Raw genomic sequence first — 27687 nt, forward strand, 5'->3', positions numbered from 1 at the left:
AGCTACATTCCCTCATGCTAAAGTAATTCTTACTCTCTATCTCAGTCCTGAAGAGCATTTCAAAACACCATTTCCTTAAAAGACAAGAGGATGATTCACGTTTTCCTAAACAGACTATGTAATTTCCCAAATCACTGCAGAGTTTCTGCAAATAACACCTATTAAATTCACCTATTAAAAAAATATTAAAGCCCAGTGAATTAAGCAATTCTGTATTAACTTATTTACTGGATAAGTGCAAACAAAATAAGTTGCAATATTTAACCCCATACTTCTCTGAAGTCAGCCTTTTCCACTGCCAACTAGAAAATTCAAGCCTTTTCCTGTTTAACTCTTAAAAATAATTTCCACATGTGGAGATTGGGGGTTGGGGGGGTAAGGAGGGGGTTGTTTTTTCTTTCTGGTAGGCAAAGATTTGTCATAATAATTAGTAACTGAAAAATATTTCATTAATTATATGGGAACTTATTACATGTTTTGAAACTCTAGACTCATCAAGAACATGCTGAGCTTGTTATTGTATAAGAATACGAATACGTGACTATGATTTTATGACAAGAAATACAACAGATACACCTCAAAATAGGTCAGTGTTCAACTTGTACATCCAAGCAGTACTGAAAAATCCGTGAACAGGATTGCTTTGGGTTGGTTGGTTTGGTTTTGGAAGTTTTTGAAGTTTTAGTTTATCCTGGAACCTTGACACGCTGTTTAAAGAAATGCTGAGAAATGCTCTCACAGCAGAGTGCAACATCACTAAATAGATAGAAAGTATTACAATTTCATGGAACTTAGCCTTATAATGCATACGTGCTAACTAGGAACACAATGCTTCAGTTACAACTCCACAACTATCAAATAAAGAGATAAAACGAATGACACTTCTGAGGCTCAGGAATGTTACAGCACCTCACATTTTAGTACTTAAAGTTTTGCAGGTCTTTCCATGATACACTAGTGCTTCTAAGACATTTAATATTTTGTTTCCTTCCTAAACAACGCAAGATACTATTTCCAAAGGACTATAAGTGGATACACCATTAAAATTCAAGGATTCTGTGCAAATTACATTATGTATGACAAGTCAACTGATGAATATTTTTAAATGTGTCAAAAGCACTCACTAAAAACAAGGTGGGTTTGATGCTTTGTTTTCTTTGTTGTTTTGTTTTGAGTTTTTTTAAACACAACAAAAAGCAAGCAATAGTTCCTAAGGAAAAAGCGTTATTGGCACACCAAAGGAAATAATCTTATGGAAAGACAGACTCTAGCAGATAATATGTTGAGAGTTATGTATCAAGATAACTGTTTCGGAACTCTCCAAATACCTTCTAGAAAACTCAGCTTACAAAAACTTTTGCTTTAAAACAAAATGTGAAAGCAGACTCTACATTCAATGTGTGCTGAGGTCTGACTTTCACATGCAATACCAACATAATATGAATTAATGAACAGAGATAGAATACAGATGTTAATAGTTTATCTACTTTGATCTATTAACCTAACTAAATGAGAAGTAAACACATATCACATCGATTTCAATCATGCTGATTTCAATTTGGTTTCTCTAAATCACGTTAACAAGTGCCTGAATTTCAAATTTCCTGCACCTCTCTCTAATATCTATGAGAAAGCATTTCATAACACCATGCCAATCAATCCACCACTCACCAGCTCCTTCTACAATCACTGACTGACTACCACCAATCAGAAGAGACAGGCAATGTTCCTTTTAAAAAAATGAGCAGCCTAGAGGCAGGGAGATGGAAAACTCCTGCCTGATATCTCAGGGATCTCCCTAACAACTCAGCAGGGACTACCACTCACCAGCTCCTTCTACAATCACTGACTGACTACCACCAATCAGAAGAGACAGGCAATGTTCCTTTTAAAAAAATGAGCAGCCTAGAGGCAGGGGGGTGGAAAACTCCTGCCTGATATCTCAGGGATCTCCCTAACAACTCAGCAGCGACTCTAACTGGGTATCAGCGCTATACACTGGCTGATCTGTGGGGAGACACAGCTCAAAACCAGCCACAGCTTCACTTCCTTGCAAATGAGGCATGGGGTTTTAAGCGATATGGGACACAAATCTACCACAAAACTATTCCTCATTAGTTCATCATCTGCTTGTGGAGGAACTTCTTAGTTCAAGCATGAACCAGGAGCTCATTCTTTACCCTTTCTTACAACAGTAAAAAGCACAAGCAACAACTGCTAACACCTAATGTTCCTCAAACCAAAATAAGAATTACTGAGCACATTTCAAATCCTTACAAGTTCAAAATAATCTGCAATTTCTACTTCTTTTCTGAAATCCCGGTTAAAAAAATAATAATAATAAATGCTTTGAAACAAAAAACATGGTCTCCCCCCAGCTTAAGGGGAAAGTCCTTCTCACTCACTCCCGCACTCCTCTCCTGCTCCTATGCTCTCCACTTCCAGCACTTCTGTTACCAAAAGCTAATCTAGCAAAAAAAAGGGGGTTTTTTCTGGGTTTAGAGGAAAATGGGGAGCAGTTATGGCACAATCCTAATTTAGCTGGAGGTGCAACATGACCATAAATAGGCTCAAACCTGGCCAAGACCAACTGATATTCCAGCATTTAACATATAAATTAGGAAGTTACAGCTGTGAAGTTAAACTTTACAACTTACAGTAGGATTAGAATAATAAACAGCAGTAGCTACTGCATAGTTAGCCTGTGAAAGGACTGGCAGAAGCTCATTTACCAGAAGATTGTGTCAAGTTTGTTTGAAAAAAAATGAAAGGTAATTTTTCCTATTTGTTTTGACTTTCGACTTTGCCTCTAGGCATCTTTGTTTCAATCTAGTTCACAATGCTATTTCTGAATGGACTGAAACAGATACATCTGTCATGAGCAACATGACACATATTGAAAAAAGTACCAACAGATGCTCCAAGGATAAAGTCTATGTACAACGACAAAAGCTGTGAACACATAGTACTAATTAGTCTGAACAGACTTCTACATATTAGAGCTTCAGCCGTTATTTGATTATTTCCAGTATTAACAGATCATCTAATTCCATAATAAAGTTAAATACTGAAAATAAGCATAGAAAAAAATTAGACTACAGGAAGCAACAACACAGTCAGTGTATAACATCTTATTTTAAATATTCTGCATAAGTATAGCATTCTATTTCAGTTTCCACAGCTTCTTATGCAACTATCACAGTGATAATAATGCATGCACAGTACAGTGCAAGCTTGTTAAAGACATTTTTCAGACAAAACCTAATTTGCTGACATTACCTAATCTCAGGACTGGGAGGGGTTCTCTCAGGGTCTAGGAATGATCTGAAAAACATTTTTACAAACCAACTTTCTGTATGGCTTGTGAACATTAAAATCTCAGTCTTAACAGAACTGAAATCCATAGTCAAAGCAATACATGACTGAATGCCCGTTATCAATAACAGACAATTTATACCAGAGAGTCCTTTTAATGAACTTTTCAAACTCCTATGTAACACTATTCGGGGTCCTAAAACTTGTCTTGTACTAAATAAAGCTCGCATGGGACCTGTTGTCCTTCTTTATGAGTGACTATCTTATTTACCTTTAAATGCAAGGCTAAGCATTAATGATCAGGTGTTCTTAAACAATAACATCCGGTCAGACACTTGCATTCTTTTCAAGGAGATACGGATGTCATTTGTATCATTCTCATATACATCTGGGTAAGTCTCAGCTTCCTTGCTCTCTCCTGGTTCAGCAGAAAAAAAAGCCAAACACTACCTACTGCTCAACATACTACAAAAGTTCAGTTTCAACTGTACAGAGTGATGATCGCTTGCAAACTCCTACTGAACTGCCAATTTTGTCTAACTATGAAGTAAGGGCAGGTTTTAAGGTGCACAAGTTGAGACAGAAGACTATCACTACTTAAAAATAAGAGCTCTGTAATGCATTTTTACATCTAGAGTAAAAGAAAGGAAAAAAAAAAGGAGAAGGCGATTTCCTAGAAAAACAGCTGTGCCAGACAGCAATAAGACTCAAAGGGAACACTGAACAGAACACTGCTTGCAGAGCTCTCTTCAGGTTGCAACTGCTAGAAAATATTCCTGCCATGGCTCTTACAAGAGGGCCAGCTAAACACCACACTAGTTACTCATTTCTTCAGCACAAGTTATCTAGCAGACTTCAGGCACCTCACATTTTTACAGTTACACCCTGCAATATTTCAGCAAGACATAAGGTCGTGCAGTGACACAGTCAAGGAGGAGCAAGCATGTCCATCCTAATTACCTGAAGACAGTGCAGTGCTTTCAAATACTCTCATGGATCTCAATCAGTAAATGCATTTAAAAAAGCAACCTGCCAAATGTATACATAGATAGCTGCTGAATGAGTTCTAAAGATCAAATTTAAAGAAAGGTTGAAGTACATCTAATGGAGGAGTCAATCTTTAAGTTTAAAAAAAAAAAAAGGATGTTGATTTCTTACCAGCGTGAAACTTACCTGTGGACTTAATACCACATGAAACTGTTTCATTGTATGGGGGGAGCTGTACAAAAAAGAAATTAAACTTATTTAAAGACAAAGCAACTCTATTAACAGTTGACATCAGTTTCATTTGAAACATCTGAATCCTTTAAAAATAACATCATCAATAAAGTTTGATTTTCTGAGAGTATGCCTTGAACTCATGCTTCTATATTTATCAAATCCCACACTATAGCTTTGAGTGTCCTTGCAGATTACCACAATTACTGAAAGATAATCTTGGTTACACACCATAGACTCATCAACTACTCAAGCAATTCACCTCATAGCATCAAGATTTTCCTTCATCAACAGTAACTCACCACTATTTTAAAATGAGGAACATATCCATTTCAGACAAAAACTGAAGACAGATGAAGCTACCTGTGAAAGGATGAAAGTTTTGCCCAGCCAATAGTTGCACGTAAATATTTTGACTCTCAATCTGGTTCAGCTATAGTATTGCCCTTGAAATGTTTCAGCTAAGGTATATTCTTAATCATAATTAATAAAACCAAACCTTTTTTATTATCAGCCTAAGCATTATGGAACCACACCATACAGTTTCTATACAGATTGTGCGTGTGTGTGTGTGTATATATATATATATATATATATATAAAATACACTGGCATCATTTTATGGACTCAGTGGTTGATAGTAACCACAGGTAGGCAATTTCTAATCCTCTGCTTCCTGCTCCCAAACTCCCCCAGCAGCTGAAAGCCTCCTCCAGTGCCTGCAGGAGCTGGAAGCCATTGCTGCACTGCAGCCCACCAGCTGCCTGGAGAACAGCTGAACTGTTTCTACAGTGTGAAATTAAACTTTCATCAGAGTAAACTGCACTTTTATAATGCTATTGTAGTTATAATGGTGGAACAAATATCAAAGACCTCTCCATTGAAGTCCTATCCTACATTCTCTAAAACTACAAGTACTTTTACATATTGCCCACTTAAAGTACCACAGACAACAGTGCATTGGAAGAGGCAAGAAAAGTATTCCCAAAATTCCATTACAAAAAAGTGCCCAAAAAGCACACACACTGTAAAATCCATTCATAACCCATGGTAACATCTTAATACACCAACTTTCCAGGTAAATAATGAGAACCAGTGGGTCAGAAAGAGGCTCGAAGATGTTAAGTACCTATTATCCACATTAAAATTATACTGAATCTGTGTTTAATATTATAGTTAGATCTAAAACGTTACCCAAAAGTCTACAGCAAACAATTTACAATAAAACTTGTAATTCTGTTTTTAATCCAATTCCAAGGTCTTAAGAAAATACAAAGTAAAAAAAAAAAAATAAAAAAAATAAAGTAGTCCACCTACTGGTCCCCTACAGATCTGGTTAATCAACAGCACCTCTGCGAAGAAGGTATTTCTAAGTTGCCCTGTTTCATACAACTGGGTCATCTGAATAATCTGAGTCAAAAGGTATCTGATAGAATATGTATTAAAAACACCATGCAAAAAGAGACATTCACGATAACTTTTAATTAGTCCCTTGCTTCAGTCCATCCTTCAATCTGTAGGGTAAGGGATATCAGAAGGACGCCAGCATCAATGGATGCTGGGACTCCTAGAACTGGCGCTGCCCCCAACAAAATGTATGTCAAACACCACTGCAGTTTTACAACCTCAATCTTGTCCTTCTTGAATTTCACCCTATTTTTGTCAGACCACTTTTCTCTGAAATATCTGCACAGTGTAAAACTAATAAGCATAATTTTTTATTTCATGATCCAGATAATTAAAACATTGAACTCAATCAGATCAAGGACAAACTTAAGTAACACTGCTCAACACAGTTTCTTATTTTGATAGGTAACCAGTAAGTGGTACACTTGAGACAGTTATGAAGTCTTACTAAGACTTATGAAGTAAGAGTGGTCCAATGTTGTAGGCTCTTGATTCCTTAACACATGTTATGCTAATAGCTTTGTAGAAGTCAAGGTATGACATTTTCATCCTCCACAGTGTAAAAGTTGAAGCAGTTAGAACACAGGACACTCAGGGCAAAACCACATAGGATTCAAACATGACACTACTGTGATGGTATTTAATGGTGCGAAAACAACAATATAGTCAGAAGAAACATGCATAACATGAAGATGTATTCTGCATTACTTCCCACCTACCAGAGAAGACACAAAGCTATCCCTAAAGAAAGCAGAAGCTGTCTTTTTCTTCCCAAATTCAACCAACCCACCCTATTCCCTTCATGCATTCTATTATTTAGTGGTATAGTATACTAATTTTACTTGGAAAATTAACACAGTTGCATTAACAATTGTCAGATCTGCACAATGTGACAAAAGGATTTCACCATCTACAGCTGAAGTGCTCATTTCCTTTGCTTTGAGTGGGAGAATGGAAGCATGACTGAAACGTCTGAACAGAAATGTTTAGAGGAAAAACATGGGAACTGACCTGGAGAAAAATTATTTTTCAAGTCTGGAGATAAGCACAACGTCATAATAATCTTTCCCACAAAGGAAAACAGTTTATTCACTCTATCACAAGCTACAGAGAAAAACAGTCTTCGGTACCATCTCTAGTGTATGATGAACTCAAAACATGCAAAGATAACCATTTCTACTCTGTGTTTCTCACTGGCACTGCTATTAGTTCATTACTGATCCATTTCTTGGCCCTTACACACAGCTTTCCTTACAATATAGCTTTGATGGTTAGCAATGCTCCACGTGTCAAAAAATAATAAGAATCCCTGTGCTTCAAACGGCTCACAAGATTTAGAAGTCTACCTTACTTTTTAAAAGCAAGAACACTGCTAAAAAAGTTTCAAAGCTGAGGTAACAGGGCTGGATAACTCCCTTTCAACACGCTATCACTACAATGTCAGCTATTCCAGCTCTGAAAGATGACAAGCAGAAGGTGGAATAATTAATTTCTTATGTCTAAACATTTACTTAACATCCACATACATGGAAAGAAGACTCCTGTTCACTATCTTCAGTTTGTAAATTAGCAAGCTAAGAGAATGACAAAAAAATAATTGTACTGCTATATTTCAAATATACACAAAGAGATATAGCTTTAAACATTATTTCTAGAAGAGGTTTAAAGTAGATCTTACCTCAACAGAGCATCGTGGAGTCACAAAGAACTGATTAAATTCATCAGGGCTGAACTCCCCAAAAATATACTAAAAATAAAAACAGAAAAGATCTGTTAAAGTAGGATTTATATTCAATATAATTAACAAATTCAGGGTAAAATTTATTAAGATACTTGCATTCAAAGAGACCTCTGTGTTGGGAGCCAGAAAGTCAACTGTGTGCATCTTAACTCTCACTGCTTCTCAAGTCTTCACCAAAGTACTTTAGACTCTAAAACTGTATACATTTTCCTTCAGATTTCCACTAGAGGTAACCACAGCATCAACTGCAGCTCATTGTGCAGCCAGTTTTAAAACAACATGTAGAGTGAGAAGTTGCATCAGTTCATACAAGCCCTAGACACAAGCTGGTTTACCTTCTAAAACAGATACCCAACCTTCACAACAGAAAGAACAAGAATTTCTGAGTAAAAGAATATGCTACTTTTGAGTTAAGAAACACAAGATGAAAGCAAAACAAAATACTATCTTAATGGAACTGGTTTGCTATATAATGATGTAGTAACATATGGAAATGCTGTTCCCATGCAACTGTTTCGTCCTAATTTTAAACCGAACATTAAAAATTTACCAACTTAAAACACCAGAAGTAATCCTAGCCAGACTACAGAGCAAAAACCCCAATCCATTTGGGCCTCAAGAAGCCAGAATTTTATATGATTTTGAGGCTTTATGTAACAATGTTTTATACCTGCAAACAGAAGTGAAAAGAGTTAAAAGTCTCCTGCACAATAAACTGAGAAAAATAGTTTCAAAATAAACTTATTAGGCTGTACGACTGATGACATTAAACCTACTCAACTTCCCCAATTTTCCTGTCCTCTGCCACTCAAATCAGCCTCGTCTCTCAAGAAACGGATTTCTGAAGCTGCACACACAGCACACTCTAGTAGCACAACAGAATTTTCTACCCTTTTTCAGACACAACTGCATGCTGAAGTGAAAAAGAACCAGACTATCGCATCGCTTGGCGAGTACAATGATCTCTACAAAAAGGATGCAGAGGAGTGGAATGCCATTGCATTGTAAGCAACTTGAAACACAGCATTAGCTCCCTGCCTACTGTCCATCCATCCTACATCCCAATGAATCAGTGTGCCTGGCGCCGTACAAACAATCTCCATGTAAGAATGTATGTATTTTGGCTGTGAAACAGCTTCAGAAAGACATGATTTAGTACTTACTCTGAACCGTTAAGTCAAATTTAAAAGGTTTTTCTGCAACTGAAATGCCTCAGTAAGAATTTTTAGGCAAGAGAGCACCAGGATTTTATAAAAGAAGCAATACACCCTAGCAAGAAATAATATCCTAAGTGGTATGAATTTTTGGGGTCCCAGCTTGTACGCTCTAAATTATCATACATAATTTCCAGAGCCTGTTAGTTCTTTTTTTCAAATTTACAAATAAAATCAAATACTTGGAACAGTCAAATAGAAGTTTAATTAAATTATTTACACAACTCCCACACAAGCTGCCCACAATCAGCATCAGTTTACCCCACATTCCACAGACTATACTTAAAACACACAGCAGAGATACACATGAGCACGTGTTAAAACTTTGCCAAAGCAGTTTCAGACTATTTCCATTCCAATTTTATTATTTTCATGTGTGCATTTGCATAAGAAACAGACATACCAATTAGGACCACATCAAATTGATTCTTCTAAATGCCAAACTCGAATCTGCCCTGCAGCGTGTGTATCTCTCCACTTTTTGGGTTTTAGACACAGATTCTTTACGGACAGCTCTAATGCAATGTGCTCAGAGGTAGGATGCTTGTCAGACCAACCATTACTGACTTGTCAGTGAATCAACAGCATCTTACTTTACAGTAACCACAACCATACAGTTACCTGAGCCAAGGATTAGCACAATTGCTACAACAATGCATACGAACAGACAGATGAATTGTTAGCAAAATCCATGCCTATAGCCATCAATAATACATAAGCTAATCTATGTATGGCAACATAAACCCACAAAATACTAAAAATTATCACTAGAGAAAAGTGCATTCAATTACATATATTAAAAAAAGGTTTTATTTATATACCGAGACAAACCACCATCTGCTTGAAAGGTGTGAAGAGTACTCAATGCTCTAAGCACTAAGTCACAAGGTAGAGCAATAACGATGCTTAGAAGAGAGTCAAGTCTCATACCGACAATGGATTTGGAACAAAAACTCAAAGAGAATATGGGGGGGGAAGTTCTAAAAATTATTGACTGTAATGTTACTCCTAGACTTTCTTTTAAATATACATAATCCCAAGAGGCTTAATTCAGAGTCAAATCCTATCTACTTCTCGAATCACCTCTGCAACCTACAGAGAAGCTTTCTGTTGTGGCTCCTGGGAAGGAATCCTCTCTCGCTTTTTCAGGAGCACATATTTCACTACGTATTTCTCCTGCTACTTCCCAGATTACATAGCACTGCAAAGCAATCATTAACCTTGCATTCAAGGGTCCCCCAAGTCTGGTGAGCTTGATTTTTACCATAGATTAAGAGCAATGTTAAAACAGTACTGTATAAATTTCAAGCATCTTCCACTCGCAACTGTGGAAGAAACAGAAAGATGGAAAGTAACAGTCTCCTCCTCTGAGGGGAGGCAGGGGTGTGGAGAGAACAAGGCTTTGTGGAATTCTTGGGGCAAGGAAGGAAGGAACCCTGCCTTCTATCTTTCCACTTAGTGTTTCCAAACCTCTCCTTTAGAATAGAAAAACAAAACAGTAACCCCAAAACATACTGATGGATCTATTCCATTTTGCAATTCATGATCGTAACCCAGTCTGACCATTTACCAGAGATGTACAATATGTTATTAAGCATATTAAAATTAACAGAATTTTTACCAATGTTAGTAAACTTACACCGACACAACAAAACGCCTTTGTTGCAGTGCACGATCAGAAATTAATGTTTTTTCCATCTAGTATCTTCTATGCTGAGGTTTAACAATCATTCGCTTTAAAAAGATTATTCACAAGAGTTGTTTCCACCTTTTTTTAAAATGCTGGTTTCATGATACACAAGTGCTGAACTTCTGAGAGTTTTCAAATGCGAATGCCTTCTCACAGATGCCCACATCTATGAGACCAATGATGAAAGTTGAAGTAAACAATGCTTGAATAAACCTTAAATATGAGGCAGCATTAGGCAGGACGGTATACAACATACCCAAAATCTCTTCTTTCAGATAGTGACAACAACAACAACTAGCACAGAAAGTAATAAAAAAAAAAAAAAAAAAAAAAAAAGCAAAATTAAATATACTTTGTGCAATTCTACAATGGTCTCCCTTTTAATATGAAGCTGCTGGTGGCATGGGTCCTCCAGTTTTTAATTAAACTTCATGTTACCAGTACTTCAGATTAATTTGCCTTATTTCCACCTATGAAGATTTTGCAATATGTATCACATTTGCAATATTTTTTCTACAAGTTAAGAATATTGAATAAATGAGATTATTGAAGCTGGTACAGCGGAAAGGACTTTCAGCTTGCATTTCCAGAACTCACTAGTGTGCTGTGTCACCAATTTCAGTGTCCATTTCAGTCTGACATGCTGTAAGGAATCAAATTTCCCTGTGTTGAATACCTACTCTCCAACATTAATTCTCATTAACAAAATGCTCACGTTAAATACCTCTCTCAGAGCAACATTCCAAACCCTCCTGCTTGTCAGTACTGGTGTTTCCAGATGCAACAAAACTGGAATCAGTTTCCAAGTTAATCTCTATAATATGACTACAATGGTATAATGTACACCTTCAATCCAGCAGATGCTGCACCACTCTGAACGCTTCATCAGTGACATCACCTTTAGAAATCTTCAAGACAGCAACTGTATCTAGATTACAACATAAACTGCACAAAACCAATTAACCAAACAAATCTACACAAGAATATCGGTTTTCGAGCACACAGAAACGAAAGTAAGAGTACTTTCATATTTGTACAACAACTTTGATTACCATAAGCGGCAGACAAAAGCAGCAGACACAGAACTAATTCCATAAAGGGGGAAAAAAGTTCTCCAAAGACTCCAAAGGGATTAAAATGTGCCTGAGCTGCAAGCTCTCCATATGTCACCTCTTTTTTGCTATGCTTTCCTTAATCACTCAAAAATAAAAAATGAATGCTAATGTTACCCTGCTGCTTGTAATGAAATCTCCCCTGGTATTCCAGTCTAGCAACATGAATGCTTTCCTGGAGGACTACAAGGAGGAGGAGGACGTGTTACACAGCTGCTTGTCCTAGAAAAATGGGCAGAAATAGCACTGCTGATGCATCATCATCTTGGCATCACCTGCACTACAAGAAAGCTAGGAAAACGAAGTGTCAACTTTTGCTTTCAAGAAGCATCAACGTGGCTTTCATCTAATAACCAACAACTCAGATCTTCCAGCCAAATTACTTTAAGCTGCAAATACTCCCACTTCAACTGCTTTTCCACTAACAAGTTAAAAATACAGCTTTTACTTATTGGTGGCAAAGAATAATTCAACTGTATCTACGCAGGAGGCCTAACAAGCCAAAACTAGTTCACATATAAACTGAAATGATGAAATGGCTTATTTATACCATAAGCTACACAATCTTGCTCACTGTACTTACTCTTAAAGCTATCAGGACAGGCTGGAGGAGAGGAAGAAAATGAACTACTCAGAAGTCTGTTTTCCTTGCCAGAAAACAAGGACACATGCATATGACGGCACTTACGATTTATTAGCAGAGAAAATGCTCTTACATTAGTCATTCCAGCAGCAAATAAGGCATTTCTCCCTCACTCTTTACTTCTCCCTCATTTTGTCAAGGTTTGCTCATTTTATTTTTTTTTTTCAGGAAAGTGTAAGGAAAGACAGCCTTCCCTCAGGTTCTCCTTCCTCTAGAGCCAAAACCCATCAAGTCTTAGGACACAAATGATTATTTAATTTGATACAACCAGTTTTTCTGAACTTCCAAACCGCAAGAAACTTTGATGATAATATGCTTATCAAAAACACAGACAAAATTGTAAGACTGAAAAACCCGAGTTCTGTTTTTTTTTTCTTTTAGACTCTGAATTTGCAAAGAACAACCCATAACCAGGTGCAATGAAAACCACTTGCCATATATTTACAGCTGTAGCATAGCACAAATAGCAGTATTTTAGGCAAACTGATTTCTGAAACAATCCCATGCTGATCTAGCCTCTTTATGGAAAATTAAAATTCATTTTTATAAATAAAAAATATATGAAATGAAGCTGTATTTTAAGGTGGAGCAGTTGAATATTAAAGCTTTTAACAGCTGAAAATGCAACGAATCATGAACAAACTCTTAGTACAGCTTACAGTCCTTTATCACTAGCCTGCAGCTTAAAACTAGAACATTAACAAATCTACGTAGTGCCTGGAGAGAGATCAGAGCTAGGTAAATGTAGGTCAACTAAGCCCATGAGTCAATGCAACTCTGCCTGCCTACCATTTAAGCAATCAAAGGCTCAAAAATATATGCATGACTATACCTTCCTTATTTTTTCTTCTAATTCAGGGTTTCTTTCATACTTAACAGCTGAAGAAAGTTAGGCAATTTCCACACATTTTACATAAATTAATCTGAGGGGAATTTATTCCACTATGACCAAAAAAAAAAAAAAAAAAAGAAAAGACCATTCTGAAATGCTGATTTTCTGATCAGAAGAGAAAACAGATCACTGCCTAGTACGAAATCACAAGTTGGTGAAAACTCAGTTGTGGCCACAGCATTCCTGGAAGGATTGGTTTAACAAACAAATGGCCTCTAGAGCCTGACACTACGATGGGGGTACAACATGGATTAGAACAGTTTACCCCGAAGATTGTAATTCAAACATTCACAAAAGCAGAGCAGATTTAGTATTAATTTTCATCAATTACATAACATATTTCAAACAAAACCACGAAACAATAACCATACAAAAAAACCGCCAAAACAGAGCCTTTTCTTACACCCAAACAAATTGTGTTTATACACTCTCTTCATTCTACAACCAAAAATAAGGTGCTTGCTGTCATTCTTCCATTTCAAACAAACAGCAGCTGCCACAAAGTGCAACCAGCCCAAGAAAGCTGTCTGTAACACACTGATTGCAGTCAGTAGGGAGAAAGAGAGAGTGGAAGAATAAAAACCAGCCCATCATCTTACACAGACACCACTACATCTATGAGTGAGTTTTCAGAGTCTGAAAACACCAGCTTCAAGCTGGCCACTCGTAACACACATTTACCTCAAGCTCTGTGTGCACTGAACTAGTTACTGAACCTAACGTGCAAACTGTAAACTTTTCCTACAATGAAGAACAAAAATTAAGACCAGAATCACTCTGATTTACTACAGCATGATAAGCAATGTTGAGAGAGAAGCTGGAACATGAAGTTACTCCAGAACACCAGCCAGTTTAACTAGTATTTTATTACAGGTGGGGCAAGCAAAACAATCTCTTACTAATTTTATGTAGTATTTCCCAGCAGAAGTACCTTGGTGTTAGCCATTTTTCTTCCTGCCAGACTATGCTCATTAAGGCTGCAACCTTTTGTGTCAGATACCTACAGCAAACAAACTTTAAAGAACACAGTAGTAAAGTCAGTTCTGCATCTGCAGAATACTGCTTTGGCCACATTTAACAGGAAATCATCTTTGAACACTTCACGGCACTCCACCAAACTCCAGACTTACTGTATAAATCAGCATTTTTGAGGTTTAGAACATCCTTATTTAGCAGGTATTCTAGAAATTAATATTTTGAAGGACTGTTTTTTATGAGCTTCTTTCAATTCCTCCAGGTGGAAGAACAGCACATGCACTATCTTTTCTACCAACCACATAGTTTGTGGTATCAAGGAGCCAGTACATTCCTACTCTAGCAAGGCAGGATGCTTTGAGCTACTAGAACAAAGGCCTTCCCTGTAATGGCTTCCAGCTAGCAAGCTTCAGAGGTGCTTGGCAGCGCCTCAGCAGAGGCAAGCCTTTCTACTCCTGTGCTTACTATACCTGCATTTACCTCATAGGTAACGTTTATCCACCAAATCCTTGAGTTAAAACAGTAAGCCTAAAACATCCAGACTTGGACAAGCTTATTAAAAAGAAAAAAGGAAGGTAGAGTTCTCGAGAAAAAATGTGCAACAAGACCCTGAGTTTTAAAAAACTAAACAAGTTTGGCTAGGTTTTAAAATAGTTCAAGAAGGAGATTACAATAGGCTGGATCAGGACAAAGATAAGGAAGAAGAGTTAGATGAAGAGATGACACAGAATTTGAAGTTATTGATAGAGATAGTACAGGGGAAAAAAAGAAAAGTGGGAAGAACTGGTCTGCGCCCATCAGAGAACTCTCCTCTCCAAAAGCTGAATTATCACCAAAACTGGAATTGCGTAAACCTTCTACTGTTGTCAGAAGTCTCTTTAATTCAGGTACAGCAGTATGCATCTCAGCTCCTTTAATAATGCTCCCTCTCTTGTGAATGGCTCCACACACTTGAGCAGCAGATGCCCTTTCCATGCACATAAAGGTACTAACCCTGCAGACACAGCATGAGATTCAGGATGGCACCCTATTATTTAAGATAAGGAAATCAGACTAAAAATAAAGCTTCTAAAATCAAATAATCAAAAGCGAAGCTGCACAAAAATTAAGACTGCTTGTATCTTCATTTAATTATCACTAGTTTGTGCACACTTCTATTCTTTACTTATTTCCACTATTCACATCTTTGCAGAGAATTAATACCTCTCAAACTCATGCTGGGGGATGATATCACCCTGGTTAGTAAGTGGACCGCTGTTGTTTGCCAAGCAAGCTGAAAAATACATTGGAAGATAAAGAAAAGTCGGATAAGAATGGATAGCCTCTGAATAACTGCAGCTAAATATTGTGGAAAAACTAAAATCTATCCCTATGAGCACTAGGGCTAGACAAGTCATCCACACAATGCTTTTCACAAGCAATTACTCAGGGCAGGATTTAAGATGGCTAAGATTAGATGAGGTAAAAATTAGCTATGTGGACTCCATCCTGACAAGGAATACAGATTAGCACCTTCAGAAGGCAGCTGCGCCCAACTATCCAGGGCTGATATGCCTCTTCTGAAGGCCTAATTCTGCATCTCAACCCTGAATTTTGGTCAGAACTACAGATGAGAGGTATTTAATCTAGAAAGTTTAGTATTAATCTAACCAGGGTGCAAAGTCCTATCAAAACCACACCAGCCACCAAGAATAAAAAGATAGTGCAAAAGCTAATGATACCCAGAGCTTGTACAGGGGTAACTGCTCTGGCAATGCACCAAACATTTAACAGTGACAGCAGGAGAAAACACCAGCTCATTATTCAATACAAACATCACCTGCTCCATTCACCAAAGCCACATGTTTTACTGTTTCCTCTTGCTGGATTCACAATTCTACCTCTTCTCCTGCACCAGTTCTTGCACATACTGAACTAATCAGCAAGGTGATTACACTCAAACTGAGAGAAATCTCCTTTGTTTGTTTTCAGTGGTGGTGGTGTTGTCATTGCATTGGAAGAAGGAGCATTTAGAGAATGTAAGAAGCCAATGTAAAGCAAAAGATGCCAAGTGGCCAGGAGCAAGAAAGGAGATTTTTCCTGTTGCAAGTTGTGAACTACCAAAAATGGGCTATAATCTCATGAAGAAACAGCCAAAAATAAACGAGAAAACTTGCAAAAACCACAAAGATTGGTAAACAACTAAAAGGGATCACAGAAACAAAACAATTACCACCACATAATAGTTTCCTACATCAAACTGTGTGACGACTGAAGTTTGAGAGGGGAAACCCTAGTTCTACAGGGGTTCTCCCTCTATTTTCTCTCTGCAGGAACCCAAGCGCCTTGCATTACTTCACTACACAACACACATTTACGTTGCACATCCCCCAGCAGACAGAAACAGAGGACACCCTCTAATGGTTTGATTCTCAGTATATACGCAGCCGTCCATCTCCTCTACTAGCCTGACATGTGAGAAGTGGCAACTGGAAACCTGAGAGGACCTGGCACTGCCCATGACAGCAACTTTGTATCTTGAAGTGCTTTCCAAGTTAAAATGAAAATTGGGACACCACACATATGCCACCTCCTCCTAAGAGTTTAAGAGTTTAAGTCTCTGCAACGCAATTTTACGTAGATGCAAGATAGCGGTTAAAACAAATGCACAGGTTAATACACTGCTGCAACTAAAACACAGATAGTAAGCATATTAACCTCCTGCATTTTTAAATGGCAGCATTAAAAACTGGGTATGAATATGGCAGTAGATCTACTGTACAATAATGCTGCCAACTAAGGGGACTTTTTTTTTTTTTAGGTAGTTCATTTTGAAAGAATAACACTGACAGTGCTGCTACTTCATGTGTCTCCTTATCCGAGATCTTCTGTTAGCATTCAGATTTCTTTTCCACATATGAATGCACAGGATGCAAAACAGAGCACTCATTTCCCAAAACATTTACAATATTGAAGATACTAGAATTTTCTTGGTTTCTCAGCAGGGCGAAGGGACTAAACCAAAGACTAACATACTGTTACCGATAAATACCATACCACCATGAGATCAGATTACAGTGCTGATAGCTCAGGTACCCTCTCCAAGCAGGAAGGAGAAGGAGTTGCCACTTCCTTGGCCTGCAGATCCAGCCATCTACAAGGAGGCAGACAAACACCACACAGGCATTGGCTCTTCAGCTGACTCACTGCAGGGCAGAGACAGAAGCAGCTGCTGCCTGCAGTGTCCCTGCTCACACTCCTCACCTCCATGAACAACTTCCACCTTCTCCCTCATCCATCTGCAGTACAAAGGAGCCAGAGCATTTTAAGGGAACCAATGTAAATACTAGCAAATTGCCATCTAATCTGCAATGCTGACAAGGTTAAGCAACAATGATGAAACCACACCCTTACATTACAGTCTGGGTATTTAGAACTTAGAATATTTTCCACTTTCAAATAACACAAATTTAAGCAGCTTTTGAAAGAACATGCTTCTCACGTGGCTGTAAGTTGCCTCCTCTGGTCCCAAATTCAATTAAAAAAAAATCTTGCAAATCATAAAAACATTTGGTAAACATGATAAATCACTCAGTATCGTTCAAAAAGGCTGTTCTGCAAGTAAGACATAAAATACAAACTGAACTAAGTTTCAAATTAGTGATGTCTGCCATTATTGAATATTGTAACCTCTGGCTACTCAGTGAACACCCTGGATGTACTGGACACTTATACTTGGAGCTGACCTTCAAAAATAATCTAATGAATAGTTGTTCACTAATTACTAGAACTTTTTTTTTTTAAACTGTCATAGAACAAATAAATTTGAAGAACAAACACACAACACTTGGTATACAAACCAAGCAGCTATAAAATTACCTTATTTCTTAGCTAAGCTCTAAGATTTTTGGATTGAAAAAACGTGAAAAATTCAAACTATAAAGTCATATTCCCATGAAAATACTGCACATGCTACACACCTCAGCACACAACCAAGCACTACTTCTGGGATGGAGAGATCCCTCTAGCCCACTGCGACTTCTGATCACGGTATCGTCACTGTTAGCAGCAGCACAAAGCAAAGGGAAAAAAATGTACACTACAGCCCTGATGCATCGTTCCAAGGGTGAACATTGATGACAACTCAGGAAAGCTCTATTTTAAGGATGCAATTACACCAAAGCAGCAAACCATAATGGCCTTTATGTGATCATCATTAGTACTAAACGTAACACAGGTCCATTGCCTTCATCCTCCCCAGTTAAGGAAATGCAGAGTCTTTGGCCACATCTGAAACACTGCTTTCCAGCCTCTGGTATTTACAGTTGTTTTGACTCACAGCAACAAGAGTGACCACCACAATTCAGTGTTGTGCACTTGAACAAAGGTAAAGTTCAAAAGACTGACAATGCAAACCTGCTGGCATGAGCAAACTCGACAGCATTATTTCTTCTGCTCTGAAAGCTGATTACTCCTTTTCCACACTTCTACAATTCTGCTGCATTTACATTTTTCCGTCGCTTGGAATGCCAGGATGATAATTTCAAGAAATGCGTATTGGGAATTGCCTAAATAAGTTGTCTTTGACTTTTCTCCAACTTTCTATCAATTCACTACAGTGCTCCACAGAAATTTCCAAACACTGGCAGCTTTGGTTTTGTATGCCAAAGGGAGCAAAGGATCAGAAAGTGAGGTTTTCCATGCTTTAAGCATATTATAGCACTATTTCTTACTTTCATTGGTAGCAGCTAGCTATTATTAGAGACCATATGATTTAATGGATAGACCAAAGTTGAGTGGAATTCAAGAGAACTTGATTATTCTTGCAATTCAGCTGTAACTTGTGCTGATAGTTACTTTTTCTCCCTGCTTTATTTCCCTCTCATTTTTATCATTTAAAATGACCAGACCACCCAATATTATGTACTGGTACAGCATCATTTTTAACCAAATACCCTCCTAAGTAGCATGTCCCCAAACCACTATTTGAATATCATTAATCTAATTGCCTGTTGCTACAATTAAACTAAGGACCTGAACTGCTTCCATCTCTCTCTCCATCCATGCTTGCAGCACTGAATCAAAGAGATTATCAGTATCTTGCTTCTTATCTCCCCTTTTTGCCTGTCAGAGTAATTTCTTTAAATCCCACCTTGTAAAGGTGGTTAGCTTTGAATTCATTTCCCTCTTTATATCTTATACGCAGCCTGCTCAAACGAGAGCCATGTGCAACACGAACTCTGCTTCAACAGACAACCAGGAGTGAGAATAGCTGTGGTTTGATACCACGCACAGCATCTGAAGTCTTGATACATTGACACAATGAAACTCAGCGCATCTAAAGTCACTCTTGTCACCCAATACCTCATAATCCCACCTGCATTCTAGGAGTTTTCTATGCTTATAAATGGTGATCTTCAGACAACTTAAAACACATACGCATGGTTTTGCAATACAGGCTAAACAGCAAATAATATGGATGTTCCCGCTGAGATAGGTACGTGCACACGGCAAAGCTGTTAATTACTCATGAAAATGAGAACATTGGCTTGACGCTGCAAGAATCACTACTGGTAATACGTTGCTACACTACCTACAAAGGAATCCCACTCAACAAGACAAAGCCCTCTCTTCTTTGCATGAATGATATACAACTTCTGTATTTTAGGTTACACTGGTAAATCCATTGCCAGCCTGCAACATTCATGGGGAAAAATGAGGCAGGAACCTGTGAATTGCTACAGCAGGCTCTAAATGTTGTATGAAAAAACATGACTGCTGCACTGAGGGAGTAACAGCCCTCCAAATTCTGCTAGTCTGCTAGTCAGTTTGATTCAAACAGAACAGAGAGAAGTCTTTCATACACAGAATTCTTCGAAGAAAACCTACTTTCTTGTATGTTTTTTTAAAAGTATCTTTATACGTATGTATGACTTTACAGTTTCTTATAGGTAGCGCATTTTTCTCTTTCACCTCAAAGCCAAACATAAATCAGGGGGTCTACCTTCTTAGCAAAGTAAAAAATGTACAGAAATCTTGAGTGATTTTCTAGTTGGTGTTAACATTACATTCAATGGAAGCTGATCCATATCCCCTTCTTCCCTACTATAATTTCAATGCAAATAACATACAATGCTTCTTTTAAAACTCCCATACAGGACAAATGCACACACAACATAAGCAGCAAAATGCCCCAAAGCACTCCTGCAAGACTTCTTCAGTTTGTATGGCACTAACATTAGTGATCACAGGATCTCAAGAAGGCCTTTTTAATTTTACATTAAACACATGCTTTCCATAAGGTGCATAATTTAAATAACCCTTACACAAACACTTCATTAGCACCACTGCAACTTAAGCTATCTCCTGCGTAACCACAGGTGAAGAAAAACAGACGCACGCACCAAAGATCAATAAATATTACGCTGTCAAACAAGGAGGAAAAGTTCTTAAATTTAAATATCAAGAACATCTGCAATTAAATTAGGTATTAGAATCAAATACAAAATGAAAAAGACTAATATATTTCAAAATTTTACTCTATTAGAGCCTTAATGAATATATGAACACGAGTACTAATCTAAAAAAATGCTTTAATGTGTTTCAAAAATAATCAATATGGCACCATTAAGACCACGTGGTTCAAATATTCAAACACATACATTATGATTTCATAAAATAAACATAGGGTTTAGAATCCCATTTTTAATCAGACTACACCATTATGGAGCGTCCGTGTGTGTATACACACACACGGACACATTTTTTCACCATGAAGTATAATCCTTTGTTCCATAATCCCCAGTTGTATGTTTAATGATCACACATAAAACACTTCCATCAAAAAGAAAAACCGCAGTTCTAGCATGTTTAATTCTTTGGAAATGAACATCTACATTGCTGAAATGGCATTAGAGTGACAAATGACTATAATCCAATGGCCCAAGGCCAGCAACTTCTATTACAACAGATTTGGCTGTTTTGTACGACACAGCATGTTGCATGTGTATCACTACACAGAAATCAGACAGCTTAGTTTACCTATAAACAAAACCCCACTTAACTTTACAAGTATTTTAACAGCTACACAAATGGAAAGAGCAGTGTGTCTAAGCAACTACCTACAAAAATTGGATTACCTAACAGGTAAATGGCTAGATCATTCTAAAAAGTCTCTGAATCAGTGCTACAGTCTAAACCGCACAGAATAAACAGCAGCGATTCACAAAACTGTGAGTTTTATTCCACCATTTGCACGCTGCTATAGAGTTCCAAATTTAAGTTCTATGTCAGTTTTCCTGTCCTCCTTTTTCAAGTTAATCAACCCACATGCACCCACTTACTCTGCCTGGAGTCACCATTCACAATAGAAGACAAATGATATCTCCTGGCTACCTAAACTCACAGCATCAGCTGCAGCCTGAATTGTCAAGACCATGGAAGCCTACAACTACCACTCACACCATAAGCAAAAGCTCTAGAAAGACCAACTCAGGCCCTTTTGATCAATGAAAGTGGGACAAAATAGCCACCAAGAGTCACATTTCATCATGTCTGCAGGGCGCCCCCCATAGTTTTCAGCAAATTTCAGGAACCTGACAGACAGAATAAACATTGCGCTCTTGCCAAACTCTTCTTTCTGCTTCTAAGGACACTGTAACATCAGACACACGTCCATGGCTGCAAGCAAGCTAGCACAAGAAATTCATTCACCAATACAACAAACATTTTTTTTTTAAGATTATTTTTCAGACAGATCAATTTCCTAATCAAGGTCACCAACAAACGTCAGGCAATAAACTGCAAAGACAGCACGGAACAAATGCCAACAGACTGCTGCTTTTTTTTCCCCTTTCAGAAACAGCACTGGCTTAAGGGAACATCAAACTACACCCTGCCAGGGAGCAACACTCCAAGCCAGACATAAAAGAGGCAGTTTGCAGTGCAGTATTTCAGGGAGTCAGATTGCACACCATGTTGCCAGTTCCAGTTATTCTGGTTGCCAGACATTGGCTTGGGTGAAGATGAGCAGCTTATGAGCCTGTTCAGCTTTTCCTGAACGCTAACTCTACCGGTTTTCACTTCAGCTGGGGTTTTGGGCAATACAGTACATATTTAAAATGGCACTGAGTTAATTTGACACCACAGTAATGGTGAAAGAACAAAACAAGCATAAATGATTCATTCTGCTATGGTATCCTTTCTTCTGCTTCACTTGTTTTCACAAGATTTATAAATGATGCGTTTGTATTAATACTTTACATGAAAAACAATACAAGAAGTGGCTAAAACAATTGTTTATACAGTTCCTACTCTTTCCAAACAGAGAAATAGTTTTTAAAATGTCTGACTTCTTTTTGAAGAAGATTTCTAGGTGACCTTGATGGCAAATAATTTTAACTATATCCAGTGTTAAATCAGCTCAACATCTGTAGTGTCATACAAAGCCTACAGTAATACAACAGGTTTACTTCTAGCTCACCTTAATAAAAAAAACCTTACAGGTTTTGAATATACTCAGAACATGCCCAGAAAACTGACAGCAACTCTTAAATATTTAATTAAATGATTATGAAATAGTGACACGGAATTCAGAAGTACAAGCAACCAGCAGTATCTAAATTGTTTTACCATATATTCACGTGCTTGCTGACTAGCTGGCCATCTAAAATTAATCCTCCCTTTGAAAATGCAAGATACCGTCATGTTTTGCAATTTATTTGTTAGAATATATAAACTGACTGATGAAATATTTCTACCCACTACTACATGAATTCACCAATTGACAGGAATCTGATTATGCATTTTGGCTATTAAAAGAGCATGATTTTCTTGACGACTTTTTTTCCCACTGTGTAACAAAAAAAAAAGTTTCAATCACAGTACACTCGAATTACAGTCACACTGAAAATCTAAAATCTGTGAACTTTCACCTAAGACTCTGCATTATGACACAATCATAGTGACTAAATAACGTTATTTAGCCTTCGGCTCAGAACAGACAACTTTTAGCAAAATTCTCTGATTTTTCTACTAATCTGCAATACCTCCATCCTAAAACAAAATCTAAACTACAATCCTGAATTTATTTTCAAGTTCTCAATCAAAAAAGAAATAATCCCAAACCAGTTACCGTACTTCTGCAGGATAGCACTGTATTACCTAGAATATGTATTCACATAAATCCCAGACAGCATTTAAATAAATTGTTTACATTGGGGGGGGGGGGGGGGGGGGGGGAGGGGGGGGGAACCCCAAACCCACAAAAATAGGCTGTGTTTAATGATATGAACAAAGCACTAACTGAAAGATATCCCAGATATTTGCTTCCAAATTCTATATAAATTTTTGCAGTAATTCTCACAAGACCTAAATATCTCCCTTTATCTATAGAGGGGGGCGATCTAAAATAGTTTATGTGCAAGTTACTGTTAAAGGTGAATTTACAGTCTAGTTCTAATTACAGCTATGCAGTGCTTCAAATTTAACTAAATCATCAGCTGAACTCCTTTTTTTGTTTCAAAGTACACCAACTTAACAAACAAAAAATGTCCTTCAATCTCCTAAATCAAGAAAAAAGCTGCAACATAAAACCCAGTCTTACCAAACAGACCACATGCACTGCTGTCTAGCATTGAGGGGAAGATAAAGCAATGAGTAAAACAGCTTGTGAGTTGGACCCTGGATCTTTCTCATACATCGCATTCTTACTATTATTCATTAGGACAGTAAAAAAAAAAAAGTCGAAATCCAAGTGAGCTTCCTCCACTTTAAAAGAAAAATTAAAAAGATACAAAATTTTATAACAATTTCAAATTTTGAATTAACTCCAGGAACTACAATCGCTCTCAGACACCCATGGTAACAAAATTGCCTCCCTTTTTCTCTCAAGCATATATAAATCAAGCTAGACGAGAAATATAATGATAGTTTTCATTGATCACAAGTTTTTTGCTACAGAAAAATCATTGTCAGTGCCACCAGTGCACAACTTTATTACATGTGTATTAACTGCCCTTCAAAGAAAAATACAGAATTCAGAATAAAGCATCACCTTACTTAAAACACATTTTACAAAAGATATTTTTCCACCACAAAGATAATTTTCTTTAAAAAAGTGTCATATAACATGATCAAAGTTTCCTAAGCTCTATTATTTGCTAAAACCAAAGTCGTATGAAGTTTTGCAAATAAACACCTCAGCGCACCACAGACAGCGCCTGACGGTTTCGCTCGAAAGCTTTTTTTTGGGATAAAAACCTTACAGGAAGGAAATAGCGAAGTTCGCCCATTCAATCGTTCGCTTGAAGCACGCATCAGGACGGGGCAGCCATCGAGCTTTTACCTCCTAGCGAAAAACCACCAGGACAGCAGATTTTTTTTCCTCCCCACTCCGCGCACTAACCTTCCGGCTGCTTTAGTCAGTGGGAGACGAGGAATCCGCATCCCCACACCGAGAACCTTGCAACACTCAGCCCTTTGCACCCCGGCTCGTTGGGGCGGGGGGGGGCAGAGATTAGTTTACAAATCTCCTTATTCCCTTTCTCATTATAGAATCCCTTCTGCCTTTCCCCACCTCGAGCTCCCAAACCTCTCGCACCCATCCCCGAGCTCCCACGGGGGCACCGAAAAGGACAATTTACCCCCTCTGAGGCCGGTACTTCCCGCGCTGAGAGCGGGGCCGGGCCCAGCCCGGCGGGCAGCGCGGGAGCCGCCGCCCCGAGCGATTCAATGAGGCTGCAGAATCACCCCGGGCCTACACGCGCCCGCCACGCTCGCCCCGCCGGGCCCTCCCGCCACTCCCAGCCCCTTCGGCGGGTCCCCTCCGCGCCCCTCAGCGGTAGCGCGGGGCCCGGGCGGTACCTGGGCGCCGTTCACAGCCATGGCGCCCCGCGTCCCTGGGGAGCTCGGCGTCTCCCGCGCGCCTCACGCCGCTGCCCCCGCCGCCGCCATCTTCTCTCTCGCACGCACCAGCCGGGCGGGCGGGCGGAGCGCACGGCGCATGCGCGCGGCGCCGCCGGCCGGGGGCGGGGTGCGAGGGAAGAGCCTCTGCGCCTGCGCGCGGGCGGGGCGGGCGGGGGCGGCGCAGGCGCTGTGGCGGGAGGGGCGGCCCCGAGGGGGGAGGCGGTGCCCATGGGGGGACAGGGGAGCCCCGGGCGGGAAGGGGTGGCCGGAAAGTTCGCGGTCAGTCCCTAGTCGTCGTCTCGTGAGGGGAAGTCGCCGTGAGGCGATTCCAGGGGACCACAGGCTGAGGGAACCCTGGGCTGAGAGGGAATCCCAGGCTGATGGGATCCCGAGCTGTCAGGGATTCCCAGGCTAAGGGAATCCTGCGCTGTGAGGGGAGCCCAGGTTGCCAGGAAGCCTGGGCTGTGAGGGGATGCCAGGCTGATGGGAACCTGGGCTGAGGGGATCCTTGTCTGAGGGGATCCCGGGCTGTGAGGGAATCCTGGGCCGAGGGTTTCCCAGGCTGTTAGGGGAGCCCGGGCTGAGGGAACTCTGTTGGCTCCAGGATCACTGGTGGGAGCTTGGTCCCTCGCCCCTGGAGCTGTAGCCACTCTGGTGGGGAGGATGCCCAGAAATTTTGTTTTCAGCTTCCAGGCATTGCCTGTGGTGGGGGAGCTGCCATGAGGAGAGCCCAAGGGAGCCTGGGCTGAGGGGAGCTCAGGTTGAGGGGGTCCCATTGGGTCACTGGTGGGAGCTCAGTCTCTCGCCTCTAAAGCTGTAGCCACGCAGCTGTCGGCCCCGCTGAGTAGCCAGACAGGGCAACGTGGTCGGCCCTGTGCTACTGAGTTGCGTAGTGCAAGGGAAAAGCAGCTGCAAAAATGGGAGCAGGCAGGCTGGCCACAGGGAATTAATTGTGGATTCACCTGGAAAGTCTGGAAGACTCGTGCCGAGGGTTGCTCTGGCAAGCGAGAGGACAGCTGCGTGCCCGTGTGTTGGCAGACTCAAGCTGTCCCGCGTCTGTCCCAAACAAGGAGAGACAGAATAGGTCCAGTGTTTTGATTCTGGAACAAAATAATTGACTAAGCTTGTCTTATGATTTTGAGAGGACTGAGTTTGGACTGTTCAGCTTGGAGAAGACTCCTAGCAGACCTCATTGCAGCCTGTCAATACTTAAAAGGTGGCCTATAAGATGGGAGGAAAACATTTTAGCAGGGCCTGTAGCAATAGGAAAAGGGTTAATGGTTTTAAACTAAAAGAAGTTTAGACTAGATATTAGGAAGAATTTTTTCATGCCAAGGGTGGTGAAACACTGGAGTATTTTGCCCAAAGAAGTGGTAGACACCTCATCCCTGAAAATGTTCAAGGTCAATCTAGATGGGGCTTTGAGCAACCTGATCGAGTTGACGATATCCCTGCTCATTACAGGGGGGTGGAGTAGATGACCTGTAAAGGACCCTTCCAACCCAAAGACTTCTATGACTATGATAACCAAATAGTAAAATCCCTAGGCAATGATCCATTAAATCGATTTCTAATTTACCCTGTATTTTTTTCCTTAAACATACTACTGAATCCTGCAAAAGTTAGCCTTGTCTGGAGAATAAAGGTTAGAAAAAATGTTACTGTGGAAGTTGAAGAAAAGGAAATAAAGAACCTTGTGTCTCTGGCTTTTCAAAGAGGTTCACTGACTGGGAAAAGAAGACTCCATCCACTTCTCTCCCGTCTCCTTCTATGAAGTGTAACACTTAATGTGTGCTCATGACAGTAAACAATTTTGTGCATTGGCTTCTGTCCTTTTAGTTGACACACCCTGGTAACACTGCTTTTTTTTTTTTTCTGTTTCTAGCAAGTGTTGCTCTTCTGTCCTAAGGCAGAGACCTCACAGTGAAAATGGTCTTAATATTAAAAGAGAGAAAGAATAAAGGGACACAAATGTATAGGCTTTTTGCATACGGCATTTCAAGCATCTGAATTCCCCTCTCGCCTCGGGAGTCTAATTTGCAAGGTAAATAATGGAGTGAAACCCCATACGTAGCTCACCTGGTTGAAGACAAAACTCCCTTTTGCCCACAGTACTGCTTAAGTAAACTTACTGTTTTTGCTGGAAAGGCTGCCTCTTCAAATGGCTGAAAATCCAAATGAGCACAGTGCCTCCTGCCTGAAAACCAGTTAATTCAAATACCAATACTGCTACTAAAAGCAGTAGCTGATGGTGAAAACTGTCGTGGGTAGAAACATTATCACAATATGCTTTGAAGAAACTTACCTGCCAATAAGTTTCTGCCTCAGTTCTGTCTTACTATTAATTTCTGCCATTTTTAGTGGTCTCTTATTGTATTACTGCTCACTGCATTGCACATATCAGCTTTATTTTCTTCTTTATGCCAGTGGCCATGAATTATAGCTCCCAAAACCCATGTTGCCTTTCTGACTTTAAAAAGTGGTGCTATATTTACCCTTCTGTTTATCAATGTTCTTAAGATTCATGGAGTAAAGATCCTAACAACAGGTTATACACTTAATTATTTTGTAAATTGATCAACAACAAATGAGGATCA

The 27687-nt window shown here is 39.3% G+C and overlaps 1 protein-coding gene across 1 annotated transcript in view; it reads right to left on the reverse strand.

Moving 5' to 3' along the window:
- The window catches only part of USP10 (ubiquitin specific peptidase 10), a 46900-nt gene extending 21696 nt beyond the window's left edge, over nt 1-25204 (reverse strand). The window contains exons 1-3 of the mRNA XM_054078856.1: nt 25049-25204; nt 7618-7686; nt 4489-4534 (exon numbers count right to left, since the gene is read on the reverse strand). Of these exons, the coding sequence (XP_053934831.1) occupies nt 4489-4534; nt 7618-7686; nt 25049-25069 (136 nt within the window). The 5' untranslated portion in view covers nt 25070-25204. The remainder of the gene's footprint in view (nt 1-4488; nt 4535-7617; nt 7687-25048) is intronic.
- Nucleotides 25205-27687: the final 2483 nt, after the last annotated feature.

The sequence above is a fragment of the Cuculus canorus genome, chromosome 13, assembly GCF_017976375.1.
Source record: "Cuculus canorus isolate bCucCan1 chromosome 13, bCucCan1.pri, whole genome shotgun sequence".
In the NCBI taxonomy this organism is placed as follows: Eukaryota; Metazoa; Chordata; class Aves; order Cuculiformes; family Cuculidae; genus Cuculus; species Cuculus canorus.